This window comes from Motacilla alba, chromosome 1 (assembly GCF_015832195.1).
Source record: "Motacilla alba alba isolate MOTALB_02 chromosome 1, Motacilla_alba_V1.0_pri, whole genome shotgun sequence".
NCBI lineage: Eukaryota > Metazoa > Chordata > Aves > Passeriformes > Motacillidae > Motacilla > Motacilla alba.
Window position 1 is genome coordinate 91,889,567 of NC_052016.1, and position 26,080 is coordinate 91,915,646.

General features: G+C 37.2%; 1 protein-coding gene across 4 annotated transcripts in view; it reads left to right on the plus strand.

The window, feature by feature from the left end:
• OCA2 (OCA2 melanosomal transmembrane protein) overlaps window positions 1-26,080 on the plus strand; it is a 186,293-nt gene that overhangs the window by 104,479 nt on the left and 55,734 nt on the right. For all 4 annotated transcript variants that reach the window (XM_038148622.1, XM_038148613.1, XM_038148627.1 and 1 more), the window contains 5 exons: window positions 391-448; window positions 1,857-1,965; window positions 14,083-14,210; window positions 18,776-18,835; window positions 19,411-19,515. In XM_038148622.1, coding sequence (XP_038004550.1) covers window positions 391-448; window positions 1,857-1,965; window positions 14,083-14,210; window positions 18,776-18,835; window positions 19,411-19,515 — 460 coding nt within the window. The remainder of the gene's footprint in view (window positions 1-390; window positions 449-1,856; window positions 1,966-14,082; window positions 14,211-18,775; window positions 18,836-19,410; window positions 19,516-26,080) is intronic.

Consider the following 26,080-nt stretch of genomic DNA (forward strand, 5'->3'; position numbering starts at 1 on the left):
CTGACTTGCTGATGTTAGAACACAACCCTTGTTTTATCACAATGGGACACACACATCAGCTCCTGAAACTGTTAAGGGAAATACACATTGCAGATAGCCAGATCCTATACTGAGGTCTATACCCTGGAGTCCAGCTCCTTCTCAGCCTGTGGCTTTCTTCGTGAACAGAAGGGTTTGTGTATTAGTGGAGCTTGTAACAAAAGTGGAGTCTTATGTGAATGCTCATGGGATTTTTGCTGCTGGATGTAAGAAGGCCATGATTCCTTTGTAGTATGGGTTACTCCCCACAGGGAAAGAGGTGATTTATATGTGATGAGAGGGATTTATTCCAACACTCTTGGCAGAGCTCTGATTTCACTCTGGAAAAAAGTAGGTGTCATTTTCTTTCAGACAAATTTCACAAGAAGATAAAAACTGGGAAACAAATATCCAGGAACTTCAGAAAAAAGTAAGTAGATGGCATTTCTTTTTTTTCAGTATTCATGTAAATGAAGCTATGCCTTTATAGAGAGATAGTGCTTTAAATCTAATGGAAATTTATTAGCTCTCCTGATAGCCAAAAAGTTAGCAGCCAGGGTGGTTGGCTTCTTGGTCAGACAAGGTTACTGAACAACATGGTGAGGTTTTGTTAGGTTTTGTACTTTTGTTCCTTAGAATACTATAACTTAAAGAATGAAGTAATGGTTCAGCAGAGTTTTCTTAAATTTTTAATCCATAGCCAGAAAGGCTCAGGAGATGTCAATAAATTGTAGCCATGATGAATGATAATAGAGTACACTCCACCTAATGTACCCAGTGCTGACTCTAAGTTAATGCATTTTGGTGACACTACTGCTTTTATTATTCAAGTAGGGATAAACCACTTGATAAATCCTGTTCTCTTAGCTGTGCACACACTAGTACTGCTCAAGTCTTTAGGCTGAATCTGAGAAGATGGAAACTCTGTAGTGGGATTAATGTCTCCTAAATTTAATTATCTAAGTGTCACAATCTCTCAACCTCACTAGCATCACTAATGAATCAGGCCTGTGTCTGAGAGCTCAAGTCCTATATTGGACTCCTTGGGGTGCAAGTCCTTGATTGAGAGAACACTGTCCTAGGTGTCACACCAAACCAGAGCAAACCCAACAGATTTTCTTTACACCCCTTTCAAGGCATTGGATAAGAGACAAATTTTTTAAAGAACAGAGACTTTCTTGTATTTTAGTGGAGCTTTAAACTACATGAAACAAGAGATGAACTCGGTCTGGGGAAAAGTGATTCCCTGGAGCGGTAGTGAAAGCAGAGACACAACAGAAAGCACTGGGTGTGAGGGCTGAGGGCACTAGGAGATTGGCACAGTGAAGCAGGAGTTGGGCATGGAGGAGTACAAACTCTGTAGAGATGAAGGCCTTGGCAATTACATGAGAGCTGTACAGGAGGTGTGAAAGATTTGACCTCTAGAGTAGATTATAGATTTTCAAAGCACACCTGAAAAAAGAAGAGTGATTTTGTCCCAGATCACAAAACCACTGAGTGCTCAGAATGCCCTCTTTGGTAGGAGTTGCATTTCAACCCTGCTTCACCCTCTGGACTGAAGTTATGGAGGGAGTGTCTGAATACAGCTGAATGTATGCAGCAGGTGCTAGATGCTTGTATCTCTTAAAGCCTGTTGGACCACATATTCATGGTTTTTATAGGTATCCATAAGATGCACTATAAAAACTATTCAGGTAGTTCTGTCTTTTATGCTAAAGAGGAATATACAATACAGGAACAGCAGTTTGCACTTCACACATGCTTTTCTGAGCTCTATGCATAATAGATAGCTTCTTCTTTAATACAATGACTAATTTTATTTTCCTGTCTGTCTCCAGCACAGAATAACAGACAAAATTCTTCTCATCAAATGTCTGACAGTGCTGGGATGTGTTATTCTTATGTTTTTTCTCAACTCATTTGTTCCAGGCATCTACCTAGATCTTGGTAAGTTTCCTAGTTTTGTTCTAAGTAAAATAAGCAACCTCCCTGAATAAAAGCCAGCCATATCTTCCTGAGTCTTGATTTTTTTCAGAAAGCCATTTTTCATATGTTTCTGTCCTCATAATTTTACCAGGTTAAGCAGCAATTTCTCTGGGAAGAGAAGAGCAGGTTTTAAAAATTCAGTCACATCCCAGTTACTCCAGGAGGAGTAACAGAGAGTGCTCATGACTTCATTTTCTGGATTTCCAATACTAATGAGCTGGCTAAACATTACAGAATGAGCAAATTTGACCTTGGCATCATTTGCACTGTTCGAGTGAATGACCAAGATGCATCAGGGAGATCAAAAGATAATCACTCCATGGGAGAATAAAGAAGCAGTTTGGCATAATTTCTTAACTATAGAAAGCTCTTTGTATAATTTACAGTCTCCATTACTTTATCACCATAATAATTCATTTCCAAAAATAAAAACTGGAGGACACTGCATATGGGTGAAATGAAAGTAGCTCTGGGTGTACTTTCTATATATAGATTTATGAGGAGGTTTTTATACAGGTAGTTGTATATCTCTATGAGAAAAAGCTCCACATAACCAAAAAACAGAACCAAATCATACTCATAAATAGTCAGATCACCAGTCATAAGACCTACCTATGCATTGACCAATTTAAAATAGATTTTTTTTTTCTGCTGAGCTTTTTAAGATTATGGAATTTCAAATCCCCTTTTTTTATGCAATCTGAATTTACACACTATATACTTCTATCTCAGTGGCTGAAAGATGGAGCAGTCTTGAAGAGGAGTAGCTCATAATGAATAAATCAATAATATGCACAGGTATTACACTGACACTTATTTTTACTGTGCAAGATACAGAGCCAGTTATAGCTCTACAGTGGTGATCAGGTTCTAAGCAAGACCTTCCATATCTGCTGTTGACAGGCTATTTGCCATGCAAATGGGCAATTTCAGCCCATGAAGATTACTGTCAAGAAGTTAAAAGGTAAACTGCTGTATTATAACAGAAAAATGTGCTACGTTAAAAAGGTCTGGGAAAATGCAGAAGCTGAAAGTATTTGAATGCATTTGAAGTCACGGTGGCTGAAAACATAAGAAAGGCCTTCGTATTGACAATTTAAGAAATCAATTTACACTCTTACTTCTGTGTCTCAGATAAGTGGCACTGAACCATGTAGAACTTCTTGAATTAAGCCAAACATCTATAAATGTTTTTGAAAAGCCAGACAGTCATTAAAGACTAAACAGCACTAGTTGTGTATGCTCCTGGTAAGAAATTTTTGTCAAAACTGCAAAGGAATTGGAGTCAATGCTAGAGGAAACATAGTAACTATTGATCTTTTTTGTTTGTCCTGCTTCATGCCAGTAAAATAAATGAAAATAAATGGTATGTTTGACAGTGTAGGTTTCTGTTATTCTGTAGCTGAATAACAACCTTGACAGTAAATAAGGGCTGTATGTGTTCTGTATAATTTCTCCCTGTTCTGCATTTCATGGCAAACCTGTCAGATTAATGAATAAATGTTATTAAGCATACATATAACTTCTACTGATAAGTAGTTGAACCTGTAAACTTCTACTGATAAGTTTACAGGTCCCATTATTTACAGGTTCTCATTTTTGTTTCCTGAATTTCGCTGTCTTCATGATAGCTGTCACTTATTTATCATTACTGAAGTAGTGCCGCTGTGAGGCTCTATGGATTTTAGTCTTCCAAAGTATGGAAATATATTTCCTAATGTACACTACATCTTGTACTCTGTTGACTAGGGTAAATTTGTTCAATATGTTTTTCTCATAAAAATGAAAGTAAATTGCTGTTCAGTGTTTAATTTTCTACCAGAATAATGGTTTATACAGAGGATAAAGTGTTAGAAATCTAATAACTTGAAATTGCAGTTGGTAGAGAGAATTAGAAAGATTTTTAAATTATCTATCAGTCCTAAGCCTTGATGCAATTTTTTCATTAGGAACATGGAATCATTAATATAATTTGAAGGTACTGACATTTTAATTTAAATAATAAAATTTGCATACTTAGCTACTTTTTGAAATGCAGAACTCTTTCCTATTCAGTTTTCTTGTGCCTGTTCATTAATTTATTTAGTGTAATTCTATGAAATATCTATGTTAATGAAAGATTAGTGCTGAGACTTAAAAAAACCCAGATACTAAAAACTGTAAGACTCCTACACTACTTTCATTTGGTCCCATGAGATTTTATTTTATTGATAAAGCATTATTAAAACATCTGAGAAAAGATGACAAAGGATGAAATTAAAGCCCCTTTGAGGATTGTACCTGGCTACTATTTTGACTTTATCTTTTCGGCAGGCATGTCTAGAGCTTTGGACTGTATTAATATGTCTGGAAAAGATTGAAAAAGTAATATAAAGCAAGGTTTTGTTGAAATTTTAAGCTAGATTTTTTGAAGGGAGTGCTCAAAGTGACTGGGTCATAAAAAATACCAAAATCAATTTATAGCTTAATTCCTTCTTCTTCTGTGGGGAAGGTGCTTTATCTCTGATTTAGTTTTAGTCAGTTCAACGAGTTGCTGAGCTGCTGTGAACTTTGCGCAGTTCCTTCTAGTATCTGTGAAGAGGGACCCATTGTCTCTCTGTGTCCCTGCCTTTGCCTCTCTGTGTTTTTTGCATGCAATGCAGGCAGCCTGCTCTTGCAGACCCCCTCACTCTTGCTCCCTTCCACCTCTGGAGACCTCTTTCCCAGGGCCAGGCTCACTAGTTTTGAGACGTGAGAATGTCTTCTTCTCCTTTAAGAGGTTGCAACAAACTCTGTTGCTCTCATATTCAAGGAACAAGGTGAAAACCCAAGAGTAAAGATATGAGATAGTTTCTGTTTCAGAGGGGAGATGCTGCCTCAATTTTGGCTCCTGGAAGTAGGGATGTAATGCCAGGAGAAATACAACTGTGGTTTTGCCTTATTTGTATATTAATTCCTGCTTTATGCCACCATTTTTCCTGTTAAAGACACGACTCTTGCACAGGTGAACCTATGGTGTTACCATCCATGGCTTTTCTCATGTTCCTTTGATGAATTATTTAAGCAAGGGGATAGGGAGAGACATTTTGGATTCACTGAATTCTTCCATAATTAAGGACTACCATTTGCTCACTGGAGAGAGCTGTCTTCAATTTTTTTTTCACTTGGACAGAGGAGCCTTGTCTCAATGCTACTGTCTGAGCCCATTCTGGTATTTTTGGTGCCGTGGGCATCTGTGATCCTTCAGACATCGATGTTTAAGCTAATTATCTTCATCTGCCCTCAGAATAATCTTTGGGGGTGTCACTAATCAGCGGAGGAAGTCAACAGCTGTGATTCAGCCTGGTTTCATCTTTGGTATGATTAACCAAATCAGTGCTAGCAAACACCCCAAATTTAGGAACTTATAACTAACTTTAGGAACATTCAAGTAACTAACATTATCACTATAACCTTTCTGGGCAGTAGGACAAGGTGTATAATCAGTATTCTACATCACTCCTGTCAGGCAAACATCCTAGATCTGAATTTCCCTCATCATTCTTGCACTAAAGCTAAAATTCCTCAATATTTACAAACAAAGGCTATCTTGTTTGATGAGACTTCTTTCTCTTGCAAAACTTTCTCTTGTTCTCTATATTGATGTGGTTTAACTTATGACTGTGGACTTAGTCTGCAAATTCTGCTACAGCTACTCATGAGGGTCTGAATATCTCTTTTTGCTGTTTATGCTAACTAGTTGTATCTTGCATCTTTGAAATATTTTAAAACTGTGATTGAAATAGTGGAGAAGTAGGAAAATAACTGTTTTCATTTAATGTAAACTGACTTCTGGTTTTTTTTGGTAGGCCATGTTGTGCAGACTTCTCTTTATTGTATTGCTGGAGCATTAAAGGAGAAATGTACTCAGTTGGTGTAGATTTAGAAGACTCTTGTTTTATTGTCACTCCTTTGAATACCAGTTGCCATATTTATTGACTAATTTCCATAATTTACAGAAAAATTGTTTACATTCACATGAGAAATTAAATATCCTAATGGGAAAGGGCCTCAGTCGAACAGACTCCTCACTCCATTATGTCTACAGAGACTATTATAAAAATGATAACAATAATTTTTTCTTTACTGGAGAGAGGAGTCCATTCTCAAATTAAGGGAAATGGATAAGATTTGAAGTTTCTCCTCTTTACGTGCTTTTGATTTTTGTCCTGCTTTTGATTTTCACATGTTTCAGTGGACATGCTCAATTTTGAGCTTACACTATACATAGATGAACCAATAATTATCATAGAGTTGAAACTTAGTGGCACTTATCAGGTAGCTTGCTTAGTGAGGAAGAGAGGGCTGCACAGTCCTAGAGAGCCTCACAAATATTCTTACATTTGTTTTTTCATCACAGAATGTGTGAAGTTTCATAGCAATATTTACTTAGAAACAATGATGCCTGTTCTCCATTACTGCAGCCTAAGATTTTAACAACCAACTTAATCAATTTATTTTCTGTAACATTTAAATTAGGAGCTCACTGCAGGAATGGTTCTTTGCTAACAACTTTGAGACAGATCTGTAGGGTCAGTATGTATGTGTGTAAAAGCTTGCATGAATTGCAGTGCTGTAACCAATGGCAGAAATCTTTAACTTAGGGATCTTTGACCAAATTATGTGATCATGTAAACTAAAAATCTCTAGTATTCCACAGGGAAAATAAATGTAGTCTATGTGGTTTTGTTCTGAAGATGCATCCTAGGAAGCTGCTCAAGAAGAACTCCAATAATCTTCCCTCACTCCCCACCCCAGCTTTTATGTGGGCTCTAGGATAGGCTATGTATGTGCATCTGAACTTGGGCCAAGAGGCTTCTGTAGAATGGTAAAAGTGCTTTTAAACTTGAACCTCTCCCCCACAGGCCTGTGAGAAAGATCCTGCCTCCCAGAGTGCAGAAGAATTCCTCAGATCCAAAAGATTTATATATCCCTGTAGAGGAGCAGAGGGTTGAGAGAGGTGTGGACAAATCCTATTAGCATGAGAGGGGTTTTGATCTCAGAAGCTCTTAATTCTGATTCAAATAAAATTTGAAATTTTATTCTGGAACATTTTTCCCATCTCTTATCAGTGATAAATAGATTGAACTATGTTCTGCCACTGTTCTGTGTGATGGTGGAATTCCATAAATATGACATTTGTTTACAAACAATAAAACGATATTTGCAGAAACAGAAAAAATTACTTAAAAAGTGTTTATCCCCATGGAAAGGAAAAAAGAAAAAGAAAGTGCTTATATAGACCTGTTTGTTTTCAGGTTAATTTGTGCAATAGTTAAGATGAAATGTTTATTATAGAGCTACTCAGTGTTATTGAGGAGTTGTTTTATAAAATAACTGACAAAAACTGTAGACCAGTTTAATAAGCTGATGAATAATTTTTTTAATGCCTAAGAAAATGAAAAATCCTGTCAAGACAGACTGCTATTAAGATATAAAAACTGGTGAACAATCTAGATTTAAGAAAGCATAGGCCAGATGCCAAGAGTGACATTAAATTTAGCACATCTTATATTTCACTTACAATGTCCCTATATCCTCATTGTGAAAAGTGCACTTTTGGTCTTTAATTTGTCACTAAAGCTAACATTTATCTAGAAATTAGCTAGGTCTAGGAAATGAATCAGTTTTAGCTGATAAAAGCTTGTAGGTGTTGACTCCTAAGTAATGGCTCGAATGATACTTTATTGTCAACTGCATTTAAAGTTATCACAATGACTATTTTCTTTTCTTTGTCTCTCTTCCCCTCCCCCCCCCCCCCCAATTTAATTTAAATTTTGTTTCATTATTTTGGAAATCTAGGCAAACAGATGCAAAGCTTGAGAAATAACATTTGTGGATCTTTTCTGTAGAGCTAAAAATACTATCCTGAATAATCTGCAGTTGCCTGGAAACTCCTTCACATATTTCAGTAAAGTAAATGGCTTTGGTCTCCAAAACATTTGGATTACCTTCTCTGTACATGGCGGAAGGCTCCTGTTCTCCAAGTCTCCATGGTCTTCTTAAGCTTGTGATATTCTGGACAAAAAGGGGAACATCTTCTATATATGGAGCTGAGAATTTATTATCAGTAAAAAGTTAAAAGTTGTAACCAGTGCAACCAAAGTCAGCAGTTATTTTTCATGTTATGATAATACTAACACTTAGAGTCTAAATTATCTAATCAATACAAAAAAAACCCAAACTCATGAAGAATATGCAATATAAACTGTTGTAAAAAAGCAATCAAGAAACCAAACAACTTCTCCTTCCCCCGACAAAAAAAAAAAAAAACCAACATAAAAATCCAATCAAAACCCAAAAGAATAATCCCAGTATCATCTTCCTTTTTTCCCCTGTTGTTGGGGTCTCCCTTTGATGTTCTCCAGGGTACTAAGCATCATATTTAGGCTGGAAGGAGTCACAACATGTTAGGGGTGTCTTCCTCTTCTTTGCCAAGATGTAAATATTGTTGGTGTTGATGGTTTCTTGTTTCCTGTGCTTCAGTTCACTTGAGCCCTTTTTTATATATTTTCTGAAGCTTCACACTTTACCTGTTCAAATTTAGTTTCCAGCTCTACATTATACCTGATCTTATTTTATGAGGTGTGATGTATATTATATACATTTTTTCTTGTGCTTTTTGTTACCCCTAAAATGAGTTTTGACCATCTCATAAGTTTACTTAATCATCTATAACTAACCACAGCTGAGTTACTGATAAACCTGGATACTTTTTTATTGTCTTATGTATTTCTTTTAACTGCAGGTACTCATGGACTCTTGTCTATGGCAATTTCTTTCTTCCCTTACCATTTTCCATTAATACTCCACCTATATGAAGCGGTAATGCTGCTTTCCATGACTAAAGTTATTTTTTTTAATTGCTGATCTGACAATGGTAAATAAAGCCATGTGTTGTAGCCTCTGATAAAAGCATCCACTCCAAGGTAGAAAGACATAATAAGATTAGAGCCAACATTTTAAGCTGTCCTCTTTCAAAGTCTTTAGGCTTTTCTGGAGACTCTTCCAGATTCTTATAGGTGTGCTTGTTGGAGCTGCTTGCAGACCTTTTCCCCAGGTGTCATCAGCTACCATTGCCAGTGGAGTTTGATATTTTTGTCCTTGTTTAGTGCTCTTGACCTCCCTGCTTGTGCTTCATCCACTTACTCTGTTATCTCTCGTGGCATGTGGTGGTGTTGGTTTAGGTGGTCTAGTACTTTTAGATTAAGGTCAAGAAGAGCTCTGCATGGGACTGACCTGCTGGCCTCTGATATGTGGCATTTTCACTTGGTTGCATAATGAAAATGCAAACTGTTTTTAAAAACGAGACTGGATGTAACTGTATCTGAGAGACTTCATACATCTTTGGTTCACAGTCCCGTCAAAAGCATTCCTTGTAGAGTGTACATGAGCATGAGTTAAAAATAAATTTGACAATAATTTTTTAATAATGAGAATGTTTGAACAGAGATAAATCAATGCAGTCAGCATTGACTTGGACTCAGAAAGTCTGGTCCAAACATTAGTTATTTTTCCCTGTCAGCAAACCACCTTGCTTGTGAAAATACAAGAGATCTGCTTTCCATGATCCTTGTAGTCGTAATTTATTCTAGGATAATTTTCAAAAATTCTGCCTTGAAATGTCACGGTGTCTTTAAAAATAGATAATTATGCAGGCATTATACAATACCCCCTGTCCATGTGGCTGCCCACACACTTGACAAGAAAAACCAAGGATCAGTAACAGTTGTATCTGCTAGTGCAACCTTTGATCTTTATTGCTCGCTTCTAGAGGAGACGACCTTTCCTTTATCTTGATATTTGCAGCTCCTTGAATTATTTTTTGTTCACTAGAGTCAATAAGGCTATGGCAATAGAGTGCGTTTGCTTGCAGTGACCTTTACTGGGAGTACTCTGTAATTTTTCAGACTTAGGGATTGGTGCGATATAGACAGCTATATATCTGTCAGCTCATCTCGGGAGATGGAGTGCCCAGCTGTAGAAATGTCTAACCAGGTTTCTTTCTTCCAGTGCTCTGTTTTGAGCGCCATCCTACTTCATCTATAAAATTGTGTTTGCAGAGTTAATGAAAATAGGTGTTGGCATTACAATACAATGGTGAATATGATTTCACATTCTGACTTCATGCTCTTAGAGCTATACCACCAGCACATCCTTTCCTAAGGCACATGGGACGATCTGCGATCATAGACCAGTCAGTTCTTTACCTTGTTTTATAGCCTCCACCATTTTTTTCCATATCCTTTTACTTCTCTTGTATTGTACCAAGTATTTATTGGTGTGGTGCAAGTCTTGGACTGTCACCTTCACTCCCAGGGTGGGGTCTTGGACTGTTCTCTCCCCCAAGGAGTTGCCTTAAACTGTGGTGCTAAAAATAGCAAAGAACATAAAATGATTTCCATGAAGCTAAGCCTGTGAAAAGAGACTGCTCAAAAGACCTATTCCAAGTTGCTTTGTGAGAAGGTAACTTTATATTAAAAAAAAAAAAAAATAATTAAAGATAAAAGAGCACTTACCAGTGGACAGCAAGCACTTAGAAATATCCAGGAAGATTTCAGAATGTATATTTTCAGGAATGCCTGATAAAATAAAACAAAATTTGAAGAAACCAAAATATGGAACATTTTCATTATACTGATAAAACATATTCTATGAGTAAAGCAAGCACTAGTGGATGTATGTCTTTAATTTACCTTTTTCACCCCAACATTTTTATCGGCTTATATAAGAGGATGCTGAAGAATATACTACATTACAATTACACCATAGTACATGAAGGACTGGCATACATCTTTAAGCTACAATGACAAAAAAAAAAAAAAAAAAAAGCACAGAAAACCAAAATCATACTTTGAGAAAAACACAAAAAATCAGTGTGTCTCTCCCATCTGTTTGCAGATCAGAGTACTATATTTTCATCTGGCAGAAACAGGTCTAGATTTTTTTTTTTTAATTATTTCTCAATCACTATAATTGTGTGACCCTGAATACTGTGTTGCCTGAATCATTGTCACTGCTATTAGCATCTTCTTTTCATTGTTTCTTGTCGTACCCACTACTGCTGACACAAATGGATCGCTCTCCGCCCTTTGGGAAGCCTGGTATTTTCCCAAAGATTTGTCAGGACCCCTTAAATCATCTTATTTTTGAGCTAAGTATCCTGGATTCTTTACATTTTTCCTCAAAAGTCAGCTCTTCAGGCTGTTGATTGTGCTTCCTTCCCTGCCTCAGATTTCCTAATGGGTATGCATCTTACAGTAGATATTCTCAGGGTTTGCCAGGGATGAGGAGAGCAGAGGTTGCTTGACATAATTTACTATTTATAGCCCTGGTTCCATATTTCAATGGGTCTTGAGATTTAGTTGTGATACACTGTGTTTCTCAAGTCTTTTCTGGAGGACTATTTGGCATCCAGTTTCTTCCCATTCTGGATTTTTTCAGTTTCATCTCTTCCTACTGCTGTTCTGCCCAGGCCATCAGTGGGATCATGCAATGTTACCCTGAATTTGGTTTTCAGTTCAAATGTCTCAAGTGCCATTTCAGTTTCCAGAAAAGTGAAATTTTCTCATTCTTCTTAAATGCATTACTCCAAATTCTGTGCATATAAAGTGAACGTGCAGAGTCCACATTTTCACTTTGTTCAGAGGAAGCTTGTTATGCTTCTATGCTTCTGATCTGCTACTATGAGGTAGTTGGTCAAAATTACTTTTGCTGAGGAATGCAAATTCTTCTTAATGAGCATTTGAAGGGCCTACAAATTACACAGCATTTTTTCTCCTTATTTTCTTTCTCTTTCCGCTGCCTACCCCCAAATTCTAGACTTCTATTTTACTCTATTGGATTGTTTTATATTTTCAAGTTCATATACTTGATTATTTTAAAATAAGGGTTTTTTTTTTTGAGTAGGATTGCAATTGTGTTCAACTCAGCATGAGCCAAGTATTATTCCAAAGGTGGTTTTGACTACTGGGTATAAGAAAAGCAAGCCCTTAAGCAATTTCTACTGTACTTTTTTTTTTTTTTCTGACACCAGGCAGAAGACATGGAAATCTTTTCCTATGAAGAATGCATTAGAAATTTGCAAGATGTATTTTATAATAAAATTTAATTTCCTCTCCCCTAAAATAAATAGAAACTGTCACCTTCTTCAACAGGTAGAAATAGAATTTAGGTTCAGTTTCTAAGTTCTCTTTCTGAGGCATCAATTGTTATGAAGCAGAGGCACTAAAAGGCAGTAAAGGAAGTGGTCTGTGGAACAGTAAATGGGCTTTGTTTTTACTAGAGTAATGAGAAGTTATTTTTAAAAATTATTTCTATTTCTCTTCCTCATGGCTCTCTTTTGTGGTCCGGGAAGCTAGGAGAAAAAAAAACAAACCAAAAAACAGAGAAGCCAGTCTTTAATGTGTCCTAGTAGTTTCAAAATTCTTCATAGTGAATAAAAAAATCCAAGAAAGTCTCCTCTCCTCTCCTCTCCTCTCCTCTCCTCTCCTCTCCTCTCCTCTCCTCTCCTCTCCTCTCCTCTCCTCTCCTCTCCTCTCCTCTCCTCTCCTCTCCTCTCCTCTCCTCTCCTCTCCTCTCCTCTCCTCTCCTCTCCTCTCCTCTCCTCTCCTCTCCTCTCCTCTCCTCTCCTCTCCTCTCCTCTCCCTAGACTGAAATCAGCTCTGTGCAGCCACAACTGGCAGCTGATGTGTTTGCACTTCCCTCTTGAGAGCTGTACTTGCTGAGGCATGGCAGGATGACACCTCCCTTGCCTGGCTGTATTCTCAGGGAACAATATTGTAAGGCTGGGCACTGTTCCCTCATGCAAAGCTGCATGCTTGAAGCTAATGTGTGCTGATAACACTCATGGTGATAGAAAATGCCTGACTCCATCCACCTCTTCTGCAATTCTGTATTACTTCATTAGCTTTAGTGACTAATTTTTATCTCCATATAGCATGTTCTAGTTGATTCATTATTATTGGAGACAGAAGGGTAGGAATAATACCAAGATATTTTCACAGATTGTCCCATAAGTAATGAGAAATTCTTTAATTCTTCACTTTGTTGTAATTACATTCAAAATGTATGTGAGAAAATGTTATGTTGTCACATAGGCTTTTATAAAACAGTAGTTAAAATTCTGCTGCTTAACTTCAAATCAACACATACCTACTCTCCCTTGCAGCATCCTAACAGGAATTGCCATAATCTTTATTTATTTAAGGTGGAGTTGGGCGCACTGTTTTTTAATAGATTTTGAAAAATAGCCAAGACAACAGTCAGAAGAAAATTAGGCAGTGCATTTCCATAAACCTTTCCTTTGTGTTCAGACTAAATAAATTTAATTTTCATGAAGAGATTTGCTCTGTTTTATAATACAGCAAATCAACTTTGCTATTGAAAAGTCGTGGTAGATAGAACTGACAGTTCTCTTTCCTCTGCTGCTTTGGGAACTCTGTGAGTTTGAAGATAAATGAACCAGAGGGATCAAGCAGCTCTAGAAAGAATTTTAACTGTGCAGAGGGTAAGTGAGCCTTGCTTGGACAGGAAATTTGCTATTTGCATTTCCTGAATTATTGTGCATATGATTTGTATTTTCACTCAGTTACCTAAATATGTGTATTAAAGTACTTCAGGATGTACAGAAGGATCATATCTGAAGAGAGCTTTTTTGCTCTAAATCTCTCTTCTTTTTAAGGAGAGTTTCCTTTCCTGGTTATCTTCTAGAGCAGGCAGCTGCTGAGTCTTCAAGGTCCAGGAGATGCAGCCAGCCTTTCAGGAGCTGCAGAATCCTTCACTATTCCTAAATATGTAAAGATTTCTCTGTGATCCAATCCCCTTGATCATTTGGGTAACCCAAGTTTGTCTTACTTTTCTTGGTTTTTTTTTTCATTTTAGATTTTAATTTGAAAGCAGAGACCATTCATCCCGTGATATCTGTGAACTTTTCCTTGCTACAATCAAAGCAAAAATATGGCAAAAATCTTTGAAAATCACAATACTGTAACTTACGTATTGGCAGCACATAACAAGTCTGTGAAGTGTAAAGCATTGTTCTCTTTTTCTCTCATGCAGGCTGGATTGCCATGTTGGGAGCCCTTTGGCTGCTTGTGCTAGCAGACATCCATGATTTTGAGATGATATTGAACAGAGTTGAGTGGGCAACCCTCCTTTTCTTTGCAGCATTGTTTGTTCTCATGGAGGTAATATTCTCTGATTCTAAAGCCTGAAGAATTGAAAAAGATTTCAAATGTGAATTATGTTCCTGGAGAGAGGTCTCCTGCTGGTTCAATCCCACAGGAATATTGTTGATCAAATGTAGTTATGATAATACAGAGAGGAATAGCAGAGAATGAAAGTTAGTTGGACCACTTTAATATTTAAATCTTTGTTATAAACTTGGTCTCATTCTCTTCCCATATTCTGCTTTTGTTGAATGTATCTGACACAATCATTTTTCTATAGTTTAAATTTCAGTTTCTGGGTTTATTGTTGGTCTATGTGTGAGATATTTTATCTGTATTTATGTGTTTGTTTACAATTATTTATACAGATGATAGAAAAAATAATAGAACAAGATTAAACTAGAGTTGAAAAATGCTTCTAGTGCTGTCTGCTACATGCTGGCTACCAAATGGCCTAAGATATTTCATAGGAGTGTGATTTGAAAGGAAAATAACACTGAATTTCAGTTTGCAATGCTAATTTAAAAAATATTCAGCTCTTGAAATGCCTGGATATCTTGCTGTGTATTTTCTGTGTGCTTGTCTGTTTCACAACATCCATGTCCATCTGTGTTTTATTCCCTATTTGATGCTTTTGTATAGCTTCAGAGGATTTATTCCTACCCTGAATATTTGGACTTTTTTATATGGATACTCACATTACCTTTTTAATTAGGCTTCTAGAATATTGACTGTTTATCAATTGTTAATTGTTGGGTTTAAATGATGTAATAATGTTGTAGAAACATGACTGCCAATACCCAAGTGACCACTGACATTGCCATAGCTAGTGAATTCCTGAGTGAGAAGCCTGGGAAAAGCCTGTGATAACTAATTTGCTCATACAGCCTCTTTTCTCCTCTCTTCCCTCCCAAGAATTGCAAAGATCCCAAGAATCTGGAAATTGGAATCTATTTAAAAAACCAACAGCAGTAACAGGGACAACATTAGAAGCAAATAGAAACTAGAACCAATCCCACTGACTCTAATTTATGCCAAAGTAGAAGTCAAAATCTGGTAACCTCAAAGAAAATGAGTGGAAACTCTGATTATCATTATGAAATTTTCTGTGAGCTACTAAGTCTAAAGTTAATCAGGAAATATTGATTTATTGTATGCTCACTAGAACAGGAAATTTTTAGTTCTCCATTTTATGAGCTTCCATATAACCTTGAATTTCTAGCTCTTGTAGGCAGTCAATGGTGAAACCATGTTTATTTTGTCTACTGCTGTTGAAACAGTTTATTAGTTGTGTTCCCTGATGTATTTATTGTTTGAGCTTGGATGGACCAGCTGTGATTTGAGTGCTGTGTGACTGCACAATACCATAGTAAAATTCACAGGAAGTTATTTGCCATTTACTGCCAAACTTTGGATACAACTATTATAATTCACTGAACTTCATTTTTTAGGTTTCTCATGTCACCAGTGAATAGTTTGCTAATGAAATAATATTTTCCCTGGCTTTCTAGAATAACAACAGTTTAAGGTAATGAAAGAAACTTGTCCAGATAACAAGAAAAAAATATGAGACACTAAATTATTCCCCACAATGAATGAGAAAATGTTCTGTGTATATCATCACTGCTAATTTTTATCTGAATCTATTGCATTAGTAGGTGGCAGTCCTTTCCAAGGTATTTTTCTTTCCTTTTGGCTACCAGTGTCAAGAGGAGACTGGTCAAAACAAAGATATACATTGAAGCATAGGAAATCTTCCCATAGTCTAGGGCATCTAGAAATAGCCAGCTCATATTGCTCACTCTTGGTGATCCTTCAGCTTGGCTAGTTCCCAGTCTGAAGCTGTTTCCTGATGCTATAGATGTTATGTTTCCTATTAAAAAGTACGTTTAAAAACCTGCATGGGACTTAGGCTGCAAGTAATTTTGGAAAGTGGGATTTGAGTTTCAGATATTTTGGAAAACATGATTTGAGTTCTGAACCACAGGGGAGCTCCCAAAGGTTCTGCCTTTGGGGGGGTCCATCAGTCCAGTCTGGTGCATTTTTTACAAGGAAAAACTTGGAAATCCTTTGGAGCTCTCTGGTTTTCTATAGTGTCCCATGGGTAATTATTCTTTACAACTGTCTTTTTAGTCTTTATCCACAAGTGGCTGTTACATGCTATAAAAATCTTTCTCCTTCTTTTGTCTCTGTAAAATAAGTCCCCATGCCTCTCAGGATTACAGTTCTTTGTTCAGTTTTATAGTAGAAATTGGCATGTTACCTTAATTCCTTCAGGCAGAGTTTATTTACAAGAGTCATCAAGACATACTGTCCACAAGAGGATTAATGAAAATTTTATGCATAAATTAGACTTTATTTTAATGTGGCACATGATTTCTTTCTGCAGAAATTCTCTGTTGTGAACTGCCCCACAGGAACTAGTGTGCCTGAAGACACCAATTAGTGCAATAATGCTTGCTCCTCTTAGAAGACACAAGAATATCCAGGAGACCCTCTGTGCAGTTTACATGAAGGGGAGGACAGTGGCAGGGTGCTAATTGCTGACTTGCACTTAGGTGCTTGCAGGAGATTGGCCTGGAGATCATAGAGACATCCTAAAATTATTTATGTGATTAATATTGTCACCATCTCTAATGAGATGGGCTACCTGCAGACTCTCTTGCAAGAGTGATGTGTGTGTCCTGAACCTCTCTTTTTTTGAGTTCCAGCAGAATGAATTTGAAGTGTTACTGGAAAGTAATACATTCTGTTAGCAGATAATTAATAAGACAGGAATATTAATTGAATGTAAATCTGGGCTCTAATTGCTGGCAACTATCTGTTTAGAAGTTTATTTTGGAGTGTGAATGCAGCAATGATACAAAAATTATTGCTGTTCATTAAGAATATTGTTTTTACATATATTTAAAAAGTCACTGTCATGCCCTTTGAGTTGATAAAGCAACACAGATAGCTTAGAAAGAAAATGGTAACTTAAAATCAGCAAGAATTAACTTAGGCAACATTCTCCTTGGAAGCCAAAGTAATGAAAAAATGTTGTTTTTTTAAGTGTAAGTGATATGTGCCTGTATTTTGCTGCTTCTTTTCTGCATGCTGTACTTTAATTGTAGATAAACCTTTTCTTGATCAATGCATTAATATTTCTGGGCCAAATTTACTGTGATTTGGTGATGCCCAAACCACAGTTATTCTGCTGATGTCCAGCTGAGCTGCGCATACAGGAATTGCCAGTCTGAATGAAAGCACCTTAGTCACTGACAAACCAGTGTCCTATGCCTCACCACTCAATGCCTATTGGGATCTTTGTCTGCATCTGTCATGGAATTTGACAGCATGTGAATTGAATGCTTTTTTCCCACTGCAGTCTCTGAAGGGCTCTGTCTGACTGCCAGGTGGGGGGATTATACAGAGCTGTGTTGTGTGAATACTGACTCCTGCAGCTCTGTGAGGGACTGATGTCAGTAAGAGAGGTATTGCAGCTGACTGCTTCTTTTTCTTGACAGAAAAAAAGAAAGCAAGCCAACCAGCATGGTCTAGGCTAAACCAAAAATGATGTGATTTTCTCTCCTGAGAAACTGAGAAATCATCAAATAGATATACCTTATTAAACCTGAAAATAGTACTTCATTCTTCATGCCTACAAGAAAAGAAAACAAAACCAAAGTGAATTAAAGGCTATCACTCACAAGTTAAAATCATCCTTTTACCTTGTGGGTCAAGGGAATAGGCCATTGTCCTCGGGTGTGAAGACTCGGTCTGTATTCTGTGTGCCCAAGGAGAGATCAGAGTTAGCATCACCAGGCTGAAGTTTTCCTATATTTTTTCACCTGTGGCAGCACCACAGGATGTTGTCCAAATGTCCTGTACAACTGGGAATGGTTCTCACAGGGAGGACAGAGCACTCTGACCCAGGCTGTCCTGGGGTTCAGTGCTTACAGAGATCACCTCCTTAGTCCATGTGCCTAACTTAGACATTGGAGAGATGGATTTCCTGCCTTTCAGATGCTGCTGCCTCTGCGCCAATTTCCATTCATCCAAGATCTCTGTCCTGGTTTTAGCAGATGGGTACTTGTTTTGGTAGTTTTTGTTGTAGGTTTTTGGACCTCTTTTTGAATGGGTCAGAGATAGCCATAAAATAGAAATATAACTTGTTTTCCTGTTTCTTCTTCTGAGACTGAGGATGAGATGCCTGATTTCATCCAACCTTTGAAACACATTATATACTTCTATCTATGTTGTGGCTTTGGGGAAGTTGGTTTAAAATCAGTTGTGTTCAGGTTGTCAGAAGACATGAATCCACTGAATAACATAATCTTTAAACTTCAGCCATTCTCTGATCCTGTGTCCCATGCTCTTGAGTAATACTAAAAGTCATTTCAGTACAACCTTTGCTTTCTTCTGCAAATACGGCCACCAATTTCTGCTTTTCTGGCCTAAAATTAATTCTGTACAAGCTACATGAGTTGAATATAAATATCTTGTAAATAAATTATTGCCTTTTCTTACATCCAGTGAAAAAAAAATTAAGTATGTAATGCACTTCATTAGTTGATATCAATGTCCTTTTTTTTTTACCCCAGGCTTTGGCTCATCTGCACTTAATAGACTACATAGGAGAGCAGACAGCTTTGTTAATAAAGGTATTTCTAAAATATTTATAATTTTTAACAGGCAAAAAAAATAGTTTCACTTCAGTAGAACAATAAAGAGTAATTTTATTTTGAATTTGATGTTAATGATTACATTCCTGCATCAGCAGTATCAAGAAAGCATATCATACTTTGGCATGGGTGATATTTAATATATATATATATATATATATATATATATCTGTCCACAGCCAGAATAAACATAGCCATAAATGCAACAGAAAAGCTTTTGCTGTAGTCTAAAACTCCAAAAATGCAAAGGTGAAAAAAGTATAAACAGCTAAAGGTAAAAATTCACAGTTGCACAGTGTATTTTTTGTGTGAAATCTGAGTATTAGAAATATCAATCTTTGTACTTCTATTTGTCCTTGTTTTCTTGGAAGAAGGACTGTAATTGTGTTCCTAAATGTTAGGCTATTTTATCTAAGATGCCTTTCCTATCTCAGAGCCTAAAGGAATAATAACTGTCGATAAATTAAAACTGTAAAGAACGTGCAATTATGCCGTGGGGGACACACAGAACAACACTGATCTCAAAGTTATAATTTTCTCTCTCTCAAATCCAGGTGGTTCCTGAGGATCAGCGCTTGGCAGTGGCCATTATTTTAGTGCTCTGGGTGTCTGCTTTGGCCTCCTCTGTGATTGACAACATCCCCTTCACAGCTACAATGGTAAGCTCTGCGTAGCACTGCACATCCTCCTCCAGGTGCTGGCAAGGGAGCCGAGTTTACTGATTACAATGTGGTGTTTGGTTTCATGGGTTTTTTGACCTCTGCTGTGCTGTAGCTTACTTTATCCTTTGAGATTGAATCAGTATTAAAACCTAACTCATGCTGTTAAGGCATCTAGCTGGCCATTGACACCAGCAGCTGCAGGTAGCTGTGGGACCAGAGGCACTGTTTTGGCTGCATTTTTGCATTTGCTCCTCTTATATCCACATACATACTTGAAAAATAGAATTTTCTTTTTGATGGAAAGAAAAGATGTCGCTACCCATCCACTGCTATCAGTGTTTTTCCTTTATGTGCTGAGTAGTTATGCTAATGCTTTTTTAACACCCAAACCTTTTATTGCTACCTTACTTTTGTAATTAGTTTAAAAAACACCAAATTATGTTAAGCATAACAAATGCTTGTCAGCAGCTGAGCTTTAATATCAGAAAAGTATCAAGTTATAACAAATTATGGCATGCTTAGACAGGTTTATTCAATCAAATTCTCTGTTTAAAATGTGATAATCCATTCATTATACCATTCTAATATTTCATTGTTACAGCTGTTTCTCAGCATATCTTTTCTTCACATTTTTTCATCCATTATTCGATGGTCATGTCTGCTCTTAACCTGTGTCAAGGTTGAAGACACTTCTTGTAGGGCATATGACAGATTGGGCAGATTTGTAACCACTCTGTAAATATATATTAGTGTGGTATTTTGCTTTGATTACGGTGGTGTTTCCTATGAAATGATATTGATTTAACCACAACAGACTGCAAGCAATAGGCGTGAAAGGAAAGATTGTTTTCGGATGAGTCACCTCCCAGCAAGTGCTCGAGGACTATTAAGCAAAAATGCAGAAATCTTCACTTAGAAGATTTTTGTCTCATACCCAGCTATTCTATAAAAATTGGCTTGGAGTAGTACCAAATAGCACCATGAGTATGTTGAGTATGATTTGGGAAATGAGTATGTTTTGGGAAATGGGACTGAAGTGCAAGAATCCTTTGGGATGCCTGAGGACCATTTCTTTTGTATCTTTGAGGGTGGCAAATACAGATTGACAGGAAGGGAACCATTTTCAACATTTTAAGCTATTTAAAATTTGTATTTTTCTAATTTTGTTCCAGGATAAACATAAGAGACTGCTACAATATTTTAATTTAATTTTAATAGGCAGAGAGAAAAGAAGAAAAATGCATGCATATTCTCACCTGTGTAAAAGCAGTCATTAACTGAGGTGTTAAGATGTTAATGTGCTACTTGGCAAACTAGAGTTGAGATTCATCTACTTCTGTGAATAGGCTTGCACTTTAGCCTTTGTCATTCTGCATCAGAAAATACTTACAGAATGCTCCTAAGTAACTAAGTCCCAAGTCCTTTACACTTCCATTTAAAATTATTTTTGATTCTTTGGTACTATGTTCGTACTCTTAAAACAAGCAGTATTAAGTTTTGGAAGGCTATTTTTCCGTATATGAACCAAAGTTATGAACTTCTGATGAGGAGTATAAAATATGCTGAACCCAATTCATTTGTGGAATGACTTTTCACTAATCAGGAATTTCTATATATGAGTTTGGTTTGGCATTCCTTAGTGATATGGGAGTATGGGGCACCTGCTATGACGTAGCCATGAATGATCGTGTCCTTTCCTAGGAAAAGGTTCCAGATCCACAAATGAGCCTGCACTCATCATAATGAAAGACACATGTAGAGAATCCTTCCAGGTGTCCATTAGTCTCCTTCAGTGGTGAACCAATTTCATGACAATGGGTCAATCTCTCTTCCATTTTTCATTTTTATAGCTTTGATGGACTGGGTACTGGCTTGGGATGTGGAATCCATCAAGTTCCTTCAGATACAAAAAAAAATATGGGCAGTTTCATAGATATCAGCTGTGTACTATGACTGACTAAAGTGTTTGGAGGACGACATCACAGACCTCTACCTACATTGGCTTTGCCACTGGCCAGAAGGAGTTAAGGGGAATCAGTCTCATGGGATAATGGCTTGTTTGACTTTTACGCGAATTCCTTAAATATCATACAGAGATGATCAAAGGCCTGATGGCAGCTCACAGTCAAGGATGCTAATAGTGTAATTTCTGCATTAGAAAGACAAACATACCATGATTTTTGTCCCATGTTTCAGGAATGAGGGAGTCTTGCCAGTTCTTTTGATTGTAAGCCACCAGATGACTGTGGAAAAAACTACTTTGATGGCAAGGGCATCTGGAAAGCTACACTGTGTTGTTTCTTCAGGGGTGGGAAACTTCAAGACAGGCATCAGTTTGTACATGAGATGTCCCTAATACTGCCTCTGTGCTGTTGGATAAGGTCTTCCACTTATTCCTTAAAAGTATATGCAGTGCAGGTTGTCCAGACTTGGAACAGGGAGAGGAGATAGGCTGCACAACCAGAGTAGTAACTCAGAAATGCATTGAGGAAGGGATGGTCTTCCATGTGAGGTGACTGTCCCCCTAGGCTGGAGGCACTCTATATGTGAACTCTTTCAATTTTCTGTTATGTGTAGTGTTTTGACACAGAAACTACCTGAGAAATTGAAGAAATACACAATTCCATCAGAGCCTGAGTCTTGACTTAGGTGTACAGCTGAAGGGAATCAAAACAGAAAAACCTGCAAATAGCTCTGTAAGTGTGATGTTGTGTTTCCTTTAAAAAATCAAGTTGATGTATGGTTGTCCAAAATTTCCTGTCAGTCTCTGTTTTTGTATTAGTGAGATAATCAGATTCATAATTACTTGTTCTGTATATAGAAAAAAAAAGGAAAAAAATATTAATGCTTAATTAATGGATCTTGAGACTGAAAGTTTCACTTTATCTGTGTTTGGTTAAATTTGATTGCTTCACGTAAAGTTTCAGATTTGACAACATTAAAATTTATAGGCAATTTAACAGTCAGTTAACTTACCTTAAGAGGATGGGAAAAGTGGAAACTGTGGATTGATATTTTGAAAAGGGAATTAGAATATATATGAGCCAAAATTACACAGAATTCTAGGAAATAAACTATTTTATGACTTGAAGTAATGAAAACTTATAATGAAAATTATTTCCTAGAAGAAACACTAGGCATTTTCAAGAGATTCTATATATCTATGTAAGGAAATTAGGATTCTTCCTTATCCTGAAAGACAACACATTACCTGAAGTCTTAAGAACAAAGCATAAATATTTTTGGTTATTATAAGATGAGCATGATTTAGAGTGAAAAATATTCATGTGTTTAAACAGAGTGAACATATCAATGATTTTCATGAGCCTTCAGCAACATGGAGAAAATTTCTCTCTTACTAAAGTATTCTGAAATTATAAAAATCAGATCAGTGTATTATTTGAAGTGCCTTGCCCTGAAAATACCTTTTCAGTGCAACACTTTTGTTGGTCAAATTCTTCTCTGCTCTAGACAAGGATAAATCGGGTGTAACACAATCAAAAATGTCAGTACCATATGGAATTCATGTATGGAAGTTGCTAAATTGAAAACTCTGTGAAGAGGGCAGAACACAGCATGTATTTTTGCTTCAAAGGATACTGTACAAAGATAATTGCCTACAAGAAACAATTGAATGAGTTTCTGAGTGCACTTAGCTCATCATGGGTTGAGTACTTTTACTGTTTCTGTCTTCCAAAATTCGGTGGTTTTTTTTAAATTAAAATAGAGCATTGGAACTGCATGAAGAAAAAACAGTTTTTGAAATGTCTTCTAATTGCTTATTTCAAATAGTTTTTCCTGTATGCAAAGACAATGAACTGCCCCAAAACAAGATGGGAGGGGGTTGAGAATTGCCCAATGAACTGTAATCCCAGGACTTTCCTCTTCATTCTAAATTGAAAAGTGAAAATCCAGCTCCCTAATTAAATATACGTCTGCATGAGTGAGTCTTTATTGCATTTCTTTGCATAAGCATGCCTGGCAACTGTGATAGCTATCTGGGAGTGATAGGACAATCAATCATTTATTGTCACCAAGTAAAAGAAATACTGTATAAAAGTATTGTAGAATTATAAAATAGATTATTTCACCTGGAAGAAACCCGCAACAATCATCCAATACAACTACCTGAGCAAATCAGGACGGACCAAAAATTAAAGCCTGTTATTAAGGGTGTTGTCCAAATGACTCTTATACCCTGACAGGTTTAGGGCACTGAGAACCTCTCTAGGAAACTTTTTCCAGTGTTTGACCACCCTTTCAGTAAAGAAATGCTTCCTAATGACCAGTCTGAATGTGCTATGATGCAGCTCTGAGCCATTGCCCCATATTTTGTCACTGGATCCCAGAGGAGCTCAGCACATCCATCTCTACTTCCCCTCCTCAGAAAGCTGTAAAAAGCAATGAAATCACCCCCTCAGCCCTCTTCTCTCCAAACTGGACCAACTCAGCTGCTCCTCACAAGACACACCTTCCAGCCCTGTTAGCAGCTTTGTTGCCCTCCTCTGGACATGCTCAATGACTTTCATACAGTCCCTCAAGAGAGTCAACAGCACCTCCCAGTACAGTATCATTAGTAAACTTGCTAATGGTGCATTCAGCTCCTGCTTTCAGATTGTTAAATATTCAGATAAATATTTTGAATAGAACTAGAACCCTGAGGAACATCTCTGGTGCCTGGTCACCAGTCAGCTGTAACCCCATGCACTGCAGCCCTCTGGGCTCTGCCCTTCAGCCACGTGTTCACCCTGCCAGTTGTGCACTGTGAACCTGCTCATCCCACAGCTGGACAGCTTGTATATGCTGTGAGGAACAGTATCAACAGCCTTCCTAGGATCCAGAAAAACTACATTCACTACCTTCCCTTCATCCATGAGCAGGGTGACTTTATCATGGAAGGATATCAAATTAGTTAAACAGGACTTTCCCACTGTGAGCCCCTGTTGGCTGTGCCTGATGATTGTATTGCTCTTTAAGTGCCTTTCAACAGTACCCAGTATAATCTTTTCTATTTTTTTTTTCCATGATCTGAAGTTACACTAACAGGTCTGTATTTTTCTGGGTCTTTCTTCATGCTCTTTCTCTAAACTGGAATAACATTGACAAGATGGCAGCCAGCAGGGACCTTCCCAGGTTCCCAAGACCTTGACCTTGATCAAGAAGTGTTCTGTCATAACCTCTGCTGGCTTCTACAGTACTCTGGGATGAATCCCACCATGCTCCATGGACTTGTGAACATTCAGCTGATACAACTAGTCCTTTTACAGTTTCAGGTTCCCAAATTTTCAGTTTGAAAAATACTTTGTGGGAAACTGTGTGAACTCTGACTGTATGTAAAATGATGCGTTGCCAGCAGCAAATCTAATCTGTGTTGCCAGCTGAAAATCCAGTATATATAGTTATACCTGGGAACTGCTCAAGAAATACCAGGATAATATTTTTTCATAAAAATTCATAAACCAGGAGCTTGGCTATTATATTTCTTACATTTTAATTTTTGAATGGCAAGGGTTTTTGTCATGTTGCATATCCAGCTTTCTTTGTCTGCAGAATAAAGGTATCGATGCTCTATTGATGCCCTATGTGACATTCTATTAAACCTCTGATATTTCTTTTCCTTTATCAACAAGCTAAAGTTGCAATGACATTTTTTGACAGGCAGACTTCCTAATTTTCAAGGCCTGGACTTTCAAACTATTGTCATGTTTGAATAGCCATGAATTTCTGCTGTTAGAATTTTAAGTGACATGATGTTATTACCAGTATGCTCTTTAGTTTAATTTACATGTTTTATCAGCTGTATATGCTGAAGTCATCTATTTATATTTTTCTTTTATTATCGGAAGTAAAAAGACAGCCACAGTAAATCCCTGTTTTAGCTGAGTTTAAATACTATTTCCTCAATATAGAGCAACAATTTCTGTGAATCATCTGGCTGACAAGGTGACTTAGTCTCTGACAGGACTTAGAATGTAAATAATTTTTGGCCCACTGTTTATTGTCTCTAACACTATTGGATGCTTTTCTCTTACAGCACTGAATGTTTCGTATGAGTCTCATGTTCTTAATGTTAGCTTTGTTTTTGTAATTTCCTTGTCCTCTGCCCTTCCAGAATTATCTATGATGTCCTTCATTTCATTGCTCGGTAAAAGTGCAAGACTAGGCTGTAGCCGTCTGTAGAGACTGAGCAATCATCAACAATTTGGGAAGCTACAAATCGTTTGTTTTCTATTCATGCAAACTCTCTGCAGTTTTCGCCGAAGACATCTTTGCCACAGGCAGTTCTAAGTGAAGTGTGTGTAGTGGAGTCCCACGGTGTAGAGCAGCAATGAGTCCCTAAAATAACAGCATGAATTGCTGTTTGACAGACGTGCACAAATAGACAAACCAGATAATATCATAGGAGCATGGGATGCTTTCGGTTTGAAGACCTTAAAGATCATCCAGTTCCAACCATCCTGCCATGGGAAGGGGCACCTTCCACTAGACCAAGTTGTTCAAAACCCTATGTAACCTGGTCTTGAACACTTTGTCCATACTGAAGACAAAAGTGTTAAATGGT